The 10818-nt window shown below is 36.7% G+C and overlaps 1 protein-coding gene across 1 annotated transcript; it reads right to left on the bottom strand.

Annotated features, from left to right (window-relative positions):
* Positions 1 to 6745: 6745 nt before the first annotated feature.
* Positions 6746 to 10459, bottom strand: LOC124370373. Its single transcript, XM_046828660.1, has 6 exons — positions 10142 to 10459; positions 9124 to 9209; positions 8269 to 8413; positions 7865 to 8087; positions 7157 to 7441; positions 6746 to 7125 (listed from the first exon to the last, which is right to left on the bottom strand). Exons 1-6 carry the CDS (start codon positions 10457 to 10459, stop codon positions 6746 to 6748), a joined length of 1437 nt encoding a protein of 478 aa, XP_046684616.1.
* Positions 10460 to 10818: the final 359 nt, after the last annotated feature.

Genomic DNA, 10818 nt, shown 5'->3' with positions numbered 1-10818 from the left:
TGGTTATTTATATAGTCATAAAAATCTCTTATTTTGTACCATGGATCATAGTCTGGGTGGGTTACCGGTAATGCTTCTTTTGAGCTGACATGAAACATAGAACTGACAAATTGAAATCTATTGATTGACATGGTATTTGAAAAGAAGTTCATAGCCCTATTTTTCTTTGTACTCCAATAGTCGTCTATATTTTTCATTCTAACTAAGCCCATTCTGAATACCAACGCAATAATTTTTTTTATTTAGTAAGTGTTGCATCCTTTCATTTGTTAAGGCTAGAAAATTGTTTCATGTCACCTGAGCCTCTTTTGCTTCTAATTTTATTGTTAGCATATGCATTTGTTTCTCTAATTAGCAAGTCCCATACAAAGTTAGTAAAAAAGAGGAAAAAGTATGCAATAGGCCTAAAATTCAAAGGAGGACAATTTTCTTCATGTCGTGCAGTAAATTCATTTTCGATCATTAGGTCTGGCTCAGGTGGCAGAATACGAACCCATTTAGGACATAAAAATCTATTTGAAAGTGAAATGTCGGAGTTAGATACACTTGAGTCACTATCATTAGACTCACCGGGATCAACAGGCAATTGATCTCATAATCACTATCCGATGAGATATCCGCCAAAGAAATATCGTCTGGTATTTCATCACCGGGTAAATCACTCTCACCAGAACTTTCCTCTTGCAGAATATCTCTAATGTTACCTGAACGACATGGATCAGCCATAATAAATAATAATTATTATTATAACCTCAATGATCAATGGCTGTAACACTAACACACTAACCACCACGGCAGAACGTCGTCATCTGCAGCGCCAGCTGAAAGGCAGCGAGATGTAGAGCGGTCAGCTGACGAAGCGGCGAGGCGCTTGGTTTATTTTACCGCTGATGGAGCAATATTATTCGATTCTTATAGTCGATGTAGCCAATGAATCAAGAAATCAACTCCTGCGTATTTCAAATAAATAAATTGAGTGGTTGCCAAGCAACGTCAATATAACAAAATGAGTCGTAAATTACGACTTCATCAGTTGTAGGGTTAAACAACAACCGAAATTTTATATTTTTCATATGTAGACCAATATTCTTATTCATTTCTGGCATTACCCTGAACCAACTCCATTCACTTTTTTTGTCACTTGTTTTTCCCAATTGATGGCTAATAATTTTGACAAGATTACAAAAGTTATGGGTGAAATGCGGGATAACATTATGCATTTGAATCAAACCATTGTGTATCAGAATAGTTACACTTAGTTATAAGGAATATGGAGTTTAAAGTTGAAAGTATTGAGAGGGATGCGGTTAAAACTTAGGTACCATTAGACGAAGTATCGCAAGACATATTAGTTTTTTACAAATATCGCATTTTTAATTTACCGAAATTTTGACGGAATTGGTACGCAAGTTACTTGAAGGTTGTTCACTTTTAGCTCCTATAGATATCAGCAAGGTGCATTTATTCTATTCCAAATCCCATATAATATACAGCCGCATGTGTAACTGACTGACTCACTCACTGACTGACAGATATATACAAATTCTAAACATAGTTCTAGCATGCAGGTACCTTTCGCAATATAACCCAGAGGAAAAGTCTGAAAACCGGACTTTTTTACTTTTAAAGCCCCTCAAAAAAATTCCCAAAAAATCGCACATTCTTTACCCCTGCAGGCCTTTTTTGTAAGCCCGATAGCGGGCGAACCGTTCGAGCTAGCTCGGATCTGACGAAAAATTCATGGTCAGGAATGAAATGAACTACAAAAAAGGTCCAGTGACTTTTTGCTCTATCTTCCATGGTTAAGCGACAAAACGCGGGAACATTTGACATTCCAGAGATTTTTTTCGCTAAAATGAATGTTTCGAGCCAGATAGCGGCCGAACGGTAGGTCGTAGCTCAAATCTGATTGACCCATCAAATTAGCAAATTACGTGATCTACAGAAAAGGTCCAGTGACTTTTTGCCCTATCTCTATCGGTATGACCGCAATACGCGATTATGTGCAAAATTTGTGTAATTTTCCTGTGCAAAATTATATTTAGGGCCCGATAACGGCCAATCGATTAGGCATAGCTCAAAACAAAACAAAAGAGCAACTTATAAAATTGTGTGATCTAAAAAAAAGTTCCAGTCACTCTTTATTAATTCAGAGCCGAAAAAATGTGATTATGTGCAAAATTTTTGTAAATTTCACGTTGAAAATTTAGTTTCAGATATCCATTGCGGCCAAACCGTTGATCGTAGCCCAAAACAGATTGAAGACTGGACTTAGGAAATCACGTGATGTACAAAAAGGCTTCAGTTACTTTATGCCCTATCGTCAATGGTTTGGCTGCAAATCGTGTTTAAATATAAACATTTTGTCATTTTTACATGAGATTTCTGTTTCTGGAGGCGGTAGCGGGCGAACTATTGGTTGTAGCTTGAATATTAAATTTTGATAACCATAAAATGATTAAATTCATTCACCAAATCCCTCTTATCCCCGAGTTTGCAATTTACCCTATCCTCGATGGTTTGGCAGCATTACGCGTTTTAAAGTATTGATTTTTTAAGTTTTACGTGAGATTTTGTTTTCTGGGCATTATTGCGGCCAAACTTATAATTGTAGCACAAAATAAAAATTTTATTTTAATAGTAATTGACGCGATCAACAAAAAATGTCCAGTGACTTTTTGCTCTATCTCCATTGGTTTGGCCGGAAAAACGCGATTAAGTGAAAATTGTTTTAAATATTCTCCTAAAAATATACCTTTTGGACTTGATAGCGGCTAAACGTTTAAAGTTAAAATAAAGTGAACATCGGTTATTAATACAAATTAATTCAATCGATAAAAAAGATCCAGTGAGTTTATGCCCTATCTCCATCTGTTTGGCTGCAAAACGTTATTGAACAAAGATTCTTTTTCGATTTTTCGACAACATTTTACTCCTGATCCGGTCGCGACCGAACGATCATCAATAGCTCAAATGTGTTTATATTGTCTGTTAGAAAATGAGTAGATCTACAAAAAAGGTCCTTTGTACGTTTCCCGTATCTTTAACGGTTAACCTGAAAATCAGAATAATATAAAATTAATAGATAGGGACGGAATGCTGTTTTTACTGAGCAGACTTTTAGTAAATAATAAATAGCGGCCGAAACTAGAGGTTATATCAAAATTCTGAGGGCAGAACACCCAAAACAAAATTATATTTCCTACAAGAAATGTCCAGTCACTTTTTATCATATCTTCAACGGTTAAGCGACAATACGTCATCAAAGTTAAAAGTTTGGGTTCACGTTGTAAAACTGAGTCTATCCCTATCTACTATACTTGAAATGCAGTGTTCGCCCATTTCTGTACGGTACGTAACAGAGTACCTTAGGCCGTGTGAAACAGAGGCTGATCTATTCGTAAATTCGTAGATAGGGACGGAGAAATATTCGAATACAAAACATTCTGAAAGCTTTGAATTGTTGGAACACTACTTGATTAGTCGTCCAAGTTACTTGTTTATTTTAACTCTTGTTATTATTCATTTGTTCACGGTAAGGACTATGTCATTTTATTGCGTTGCTAAGGGCTCTTTCCATCAAGGGAATGAGCAGTTGTTTCCGACGAGCAAAAACTCCCAGTGCACTGCGATTTCTGCTTGTGCCCTTGCCTGGAAGACTCTTAGATTGGAATTTTCTACAGCGGCTATCGATACGATTCTCATCACTGGTGATCGTATTTACAAAACATTGCGAGATGAGAATCGTATGGGTGGGAAACCGGTATTTGTCTCCTGATGAGCTTCCTACCGATTTTCTCATTCATGAACAATCCGTATCCGTTGTAGAAAATCCCTATGTGCACGACGCTCTGTATCCTTTGGCAGTGGGAGATATGGGTGACTGTATTTTATCTCTGTCTAATGTTTTGGAGGGTATTGATTTTGAAAACATTGGGTTTCTCTTCACGGGACAAACGGTTACAGTTGCTTTTTGGCGCTCCCAGGAACAGCTGTACTTGTTTGATCCTCATCCAGTGAACGAGGACAGAGTGTACGATTTGGCTGATGAACAAAAAAAACCTTGCCCGCCTCTTCCAGTGCGAGAACTATTCAGCACTGGCCACGTTATTGATGTCAAATGCTGCTCTGGATGGGTCAGTGAGACAGTTCAGTGTAACTAGATTAAGATTTTCTATGCCGGCCCTTAGTTACAGTGAACCGTTACAGATAAATTCAGAAACATTCGAAATTAAACCACTAGCTAGTGATGGAAATATCAGTTATTTTGCTCTATCGGTGATCACTGATACCGTGATTCTTAGATATCAGTGATTTGTATCAGTGATTAACGGTGATCACTGCTACCGTCTCCAACGTCTTTTGTAGCCTGTAGGAAGGTTATTTCTGCTCATACCATAGAGTACGAACATCGTGAATTATTACTTTGATATGTAATGTGAATTCATTTACTGGGAAATTTTGTCGGTTTGTCGGGTTTATTTTGTTTAAAGGAAGTAAAGGTAAATAAATCAATAATATGCCCAACATGAGAAAAGCAATTAATTATATATTAACACAGATTTAAATATAACAAATATCAACATAAATAAAAATGTAGGCCTACGCTTATATTACTACTCATTTGACTAACTTAACAGTATATTTACAGTATATGGATTATATATATATGAAAGTGATGTTGATAAATCAGATATGTGGATGATATTTTGTGTCTCTTTCAAGGTAAAGCAGAAGAGATAAATGATTTATCAAACAACATTTTTAAATTCATTATGTGGCACCATTAAATTTGAAAAAGAAATTCAAAACCAAAAAATCAACTTTCTTGACCTGACAATAACAAATGAAAACTGTGATCATAAATTCCAAATTTTCAGAAAACCATATCAAACTGACCTTCTTATCCCAAAATGTTCAAATCATCCTTGAAATCATAAGATGGCAGCATTTAACTCAATGGTGAATAGGTTAACTAAAGTTCCAATGAATATTTCTGATTTTGAAAATGAAAAGAAAAATCATTATAAATTTGGCAATAAGAAATGGGTACAGTCCCCAAAACAATTGAAAAAAAGATAAAACGATCTATGGCCAAAACTGAACAAAATTTAGATAGTCATGATACCAAACAAGAAAAAGAATACATTTGTCTATCTTTTAGCACCACACTCAATAAAGCAACACGGAAAACATTTGGAAAATCGAAATTTAACGTAAGTTATAGAACAAGAAACAACTGTTTCGATCTTATAAATAAACATTTACAAAAAAACAATACAAAATGATTCTTACAATAATTCTGGAGTTTATAAAATTAAATTGCAGTGATTGTCAAAATTATTACATTGGCCAGACAAGTCGAAATTTCAAGATACGATTCAAAGAACACATACAAGCATAAAAATCAAACAACACAACAAGTATGAAATCAAACTTTGCAGAAAATCTTTTACAGACAGGTCATAATTACAAAAATATGAAAAATTATTGAGTTACAACCAAAAGGAGAAAAATTATACTGTAAAGAAGAATTACACATCTACCTAAATTATAAAAAGGACTCAAATAATATGTTAAACACAATGCAAATAAATTCCAAAAATCCAATATTTGAACAAATATCAAAATTGAGAAAATAGACTTTACCAACAAAGATTTACAGTTTATTAATATATCACCATATGTTATGATTTTTATTTGTTGATAATTTAGTTTGTTTGAGGTTATTATATACTGTGAACATGGCATAATTGCCGAAACACGTGTAAGTAATAAAAGTTATGAAAGGTTACTTTGTTAATTATTTATTTAATATATATATGAAAGTATAAAACATGTAAAATATAACAGCCCTTCCATGTTAAGAGCCATAAGTACAATACAAGATGTGGTATTACACTGGACAAACATAGACTGCAGTTTTATGAGAAAAACATTAATTACATGCGAAAAAATTTTTTTAACTAAAATACCACTAACAATAACCGCAGAGAACAAAAAAAAGTAGGCTACATGGTAGGAACAATTCTCTAACTTTAAGGAAAAAATATTCTGTTGGTAACAAAGTTAAGGAACGTGAATGTTACTTTGATCAGTTTGATTCTAGGTTCTTAGATATAATGTCTTTTAGTATCTTATCCTCCTCACTCTCAAGTCGGTCTTCATTGTCTTTGTGGAAGGCAGGTTGACGGTTGTTTGGCTGGTTGGCATTTAGGAACATCAACATCTTCGTCTTGGATCCACTCAACCTATTCCTTCTGTCAGACACGAAGAGCCCTGCCCTCGAGAACGCCCGCTCGCAAGGTACAGACGTTGCAAGACAGCAAAAGTTTTTTTTGTACCACTTTCCTAAGGTTAGGATATTGAGGTCCATTTTCTTTCCACCAGAGCAGTGGGTCACCCTTCCATTCTAACTCATCTTCCTCTAAAAATCTGTCCAGTTCGACGATCGCTCGTGATTTTACAGTACCTTTCTTTTTCTTCTTGGCCAGACACATTTCCAAACTGTTAAAAACAGAGAGTTCATCCATCTCCTGGCGAGATTGATTCTCTGTCCCAATTTCCTGTTCCTCATAACATTGTTCAGTGATCGCCACATCAGCCGGCCGCTCCGCGTTCTTCTTCGCTCTCTCTTGATCCTCGTTCGCTCGAATCATTTCTCTGCCTATAGCATTGATTAGCCTGTCCTTAGCGTTTTTCTGAAGCGGCTGGGTCCTTAAACACTAAGTTTTTAAACCTAGGGTCAAGGAATGTGAGGAGAGTGAGCGTATTTGCTGCTTTCAAAATTCCCAAAGCGTTTTGACAGCTCTTTGTTCAATTCGGTGACAACTTCTTTCACTAGTGGGGAAAAGTTTCTTTCTTTTAGTTTTCCACAAACTGTGAATAGTGAATTCGTGAGAGGAATTACCAGAGACCCTGTAGCATATTTTTCCCCACTTACAGTTTTCGTAACTGTGTAGAAGGGCTTTAGTACCAAAATCAGCTCACAAAGCATTTTCCACTGAACTGGAGTAAGAACAGGTAAATCCTTATCAATTAAAGCTAAAGTTGCCTTGATAGGCTCTTGTAGCAACACAAACCTTTTCAACATGAAATATGTTGAATTCCACCTAGTGGAAACATCTTGAACTAACTTTTTTTGGCTTGTTGTTCGGTTGGTTGTTTTTGACCTGGTACTCAATCAATTTTTCGGTTGACTGAGCACTTCTCTTAAAATGTGAGACAATACGTTTCACAGTCTCAATTAGTGTTACGACTTCATGATTTTTATTTAGAGCACGTGTAACTACAAGATTAAGGCTGTGAGCAAAACAGCCCATGTGCTTCCAGCCCATTACGTCTTTGACAGCATTGACGACATTGTCTGCATTGTCTGTCACCACAAAGATTACTTTCCCTGCAATATTCCAGTTATTTCTCGCAGGCCCTCCCCTATATTCTCAGCAGTATGCCTTCCTGGGAATTGTGCACACTGAAGAAGCACAGTCTGTAGGTTAAAATTATCGTCTATGAAATGGGCTGTCACAGCCATAAAGTTATCTGTATTAACAGATGTCCAAGTGTCAGTTGTTAGACACAGAGATTGGGCTGAGTTAATTTTTAACCTAGTATCAGCTAAACATTCGGCAAACTTTGCAGGAATCCAAGTTTTTGATAGAGTTTTCCTACCTGGCAAAACATAACTTGGATTAAGGGCATTTGTATATTCTAAAAATCCTTCATCCTCTACAATGCTGAATGGTTGAAAGTCTCTTGTGAAAAGTTTCAGCAAAGCTTCATCCACCTTTCCTTTTTGAGAGCTTGTCATTTTTTTTGGGGACGAATCCAGATAATCTTTGTTGTACTACATTGCAAGACTTACTTGCTGGAACAGACGTATCCGGTCGGGATGAAGACGGAACTGGCAAAGAGCTTGGGTCATCCACATTTTCTTCAGACAATGTGCTGGACGTGCTGGTACTAGCACTGGCGTGTAAGTGTTGGAGCTTTGCAGCCGCTGCAGTAGTCGATGCTGATGTTCTGTGTTTCTTTGATCCAGGCTCAGAAGAGGTCGTCCGATGTTGCACCCGTTCGGCGTGATCTACCTGTAAAGGAATTTTCTATTATATTTTAATATTATAACAACCCCCGTCACAAAGTATGTAACACCTGAAACGGCTGAAGTATAATAAGCATCCACCACGACTATAGAATAATGATTATCGAATGATCATCGAATTATCGATATTTATGAGTCATGAATGCTATAAATCAAGTGTTTCTTACCTCTTGACTACCCAGAAATGTGTTTGGTGTAGCTTCATCCAAGGAGACAGTGGGATGTTTACACTTCATATGTTTCCGTAGATTTGAAGTAGAGGTTTTGTATGAAAGTCGTTGTTTGCATATGTTACAAACAGCAACACGGTCACTGTTTAAAAACAGGTGTAAAAAATGTCCACACTGGACTTGTTTTTGATCTATTCATCGTTAATTCGTTATTCCTAAGAAACAATAATCATAGGTCTAACTAACTCGCGCCCGAAATAGCAGTCAGACTCAGAACAGAATCAGAACCAGTCGAAGCAGAAGACAACAAGACAGAAGTAAGTAACAGCGTGGGTAGCGAGTAGTACGTGATTTGGCCACCGATCCCGATCAGCGTCACAGTCAGTCACAGTCACAGTTACGGAGGAACAGCGCCGGGGTAGCAGCGTCACCGGTCACCGTTAATCACTGATATCATACGCCTTGGAGTATCAGTTACCACGGTGACTTTCAAATATCAGTGAAAAATATCAGTGACGTGATTTCGATCCCATCACTACCACTAGCATGTAATACACGGTCTAAACTCCACAAAGAAAATGATTTTGAATATGCCAGAGTTAAAAATATTCCTAAGGTAGTTTTATCCCCATTAAAAAGTGTGATTAATTAAATGTAAAACCATTGGAAGACCGAAGAAAATACGTCGTGGACGCCCTAAAACACTCACAACAACGAGAGACGAGCAAGTGAGAGAGGCGAGCAAAAGATACGTTTCAGCGGAATCCTAAAATAAGTCGTGACACACAAATCGTAAATATCTAGCACAAAACCCCGAAATCCACAGGAAAGCAGTCCGTATTTATAGCCTACAGCATCCTGAAGTCCACAGAGAATCTGTTCGCCGATACGACGTGCAGCATCCTGAAGTCAACAGAGATGCTGTCCGCCGTTATAGCCTACAGCATCCTGAGGTCAACAGAGGAACATTGCCATTAGTAGATCACTTGATGCCGCCACAGTGGACGAAAATTAAAAATTATTTAGATTCGTTAAACCCTTATGTCCATGACTTCCGGCGGTTAAGTGATGAGCCCTTGGTAAACGCTAGGGATGGCCGATTGTCGATTGTACACAACAATCGATTGCTTCGATGCTATCGGTGCCTAACAATCGATAGTATCGATTGACAATCGAGACTTGCTAGAGCTACATAAAAATAAAATATACGAAATAAAATTGTAGAAATAATATGTTAGAATACAAAACAATACAATAATTAAAACAGTATGCATTTATTTTAATAATTATTCTTACATACAGTATATACACTGGAACTTATTTTTCTAAAATCCACATATTTGTTTTTAGAAAGATTTGTTTATCGGCTTTTAGTGGATTGAGCCTGCTTCTATTCTCACTTATTATCTGGCCCGCCTTGGATAAGATCCTTTCCGAAGACACGGATGTAGCCGGGACACACAGATATTTTTTTGCCAATGACTTTAAACTGGCATGTTGGGAGTCTCTCCAATAATGTAGCACGTTTGTTTTTTTCCTTGTGTGGTAGAGCCAATTCCTAAAACAAAGGTGCAGCTAAGTAGCACATATGCAGACAAATATTGTATGTTATAAAATTGTATGCACATTTATATTGCTGCCAAACCTAATTTATCATTAATATGATATCAAACGCCTGTATATCTCTTTGTCTAAACCTATACTGATAGTAAAATTATTGGTTTGTCATCACCACAGAAATATTAAGTACATATAATTGCATATGTTAAGGAACATTTCCAAAGTTAAGGAAATTTTAGCATTGCTAAATTTGTATATTAATTGTTAATCTTAAATGGTTTAAATTAATAAAGAATACAGGTGTTCTTACCTGAAGGTACTGTCGAACAGTAATAATACTGTCAGTGGTGTTAGTTCTCTGAAGTTTAACAGCTTCTTTTCTTTCTTCGAGAATAGAAAAAAGGGTGTGCTTGGCCTTGCTGCTATTCTTCTCTGGTGGCGCCTCAGAACATGTAGAAGACTGTGATTTTCCACTGTTGTTGGTTTCCTCTGCCTTTTTGAGATGGTAAGCGAGAGCATTTTCTAACGCTTTTTGGGCGGATTCGGCATTTTCTGGTTTCAGGAATGGCGTTTTCTTCCAGTGGGGGTCTAAATATTGTAGCAAGTTGAGTGATCGTTCTACTTTCATAAGGTACAAGGCGCTTGTTAATTCCTTCTACAATCATTGCATGTACAAGTTTCCCAGTTTCTGTTTTAATTTGTTTACCAATCTCGTTCACATTGTGCTGTAGGCAATAAACAACTGGTATTAACAGTGATGAGGTAGCGTAGTTCTCCCCTGATATGGTTTCAGTTGCCTCTTCAAATGTAGCAAGTAATTGCACTATATCATTTAAAATTAAAACTTCTTCGGCTGCAAAGTACGTTATTTTACTTTTCTCCAGTTTTGATATTGCTACGATCAGTGGTTCGCCTATGTCCAAAATACGTTTAATCATCTGGAATGTGGAATTCCAACGGGTAGGTACCTCTTGTATCAATTTAAGT

Source organism: Homalodisca vitripennis, unplaced genomic scaffold, assembly GCF_021130785.1.
Source record: "Homalodisca vitripennis isolate AUS2020 unplaced genomic scaffold, UT_GWSS_2.1 ScUCBcl_82;HRSCAF=1017, whole genome shotgun sequence".
In the NCBI taxonomy this organism is placed as follows: domain Eukaryota; kingdom Metazoa; phylum Arthropoda; class Insecta; order Hemiptera; family Cicadellidae; genus Homalodisca; species Homalodisca vitripennis.
Note: the sequence above shows the minus strand (reverse complement) of the source record. Positions and strands in the feature narration are given on the sequence as shown.

Bases quoted from the DNA above. Each gene is read 5' to 3' on its own strand.
- LOC124370373 (XM_046828660.1), bottom strand. From the start codon at position 10,459: ATGAAAGTAGAACGATCACTCAACTTGCTACAATATTTAGACCCCCAC. The intron at 9,210-10,141 runs GTAAGAACACCT...AGGATGCTGTAG, and splicing joins CTGTTCGACAGTACCTTCAG to GCTATAACGGCGGACAGCAT. The intron at 7,126-7,156 runs CGAACAACAAGC...AGTTAGTTCAAG, and splicing joins CCAGGTCAAAAACAACCAAC to ATGTTTCCACTAGGTGGAAT.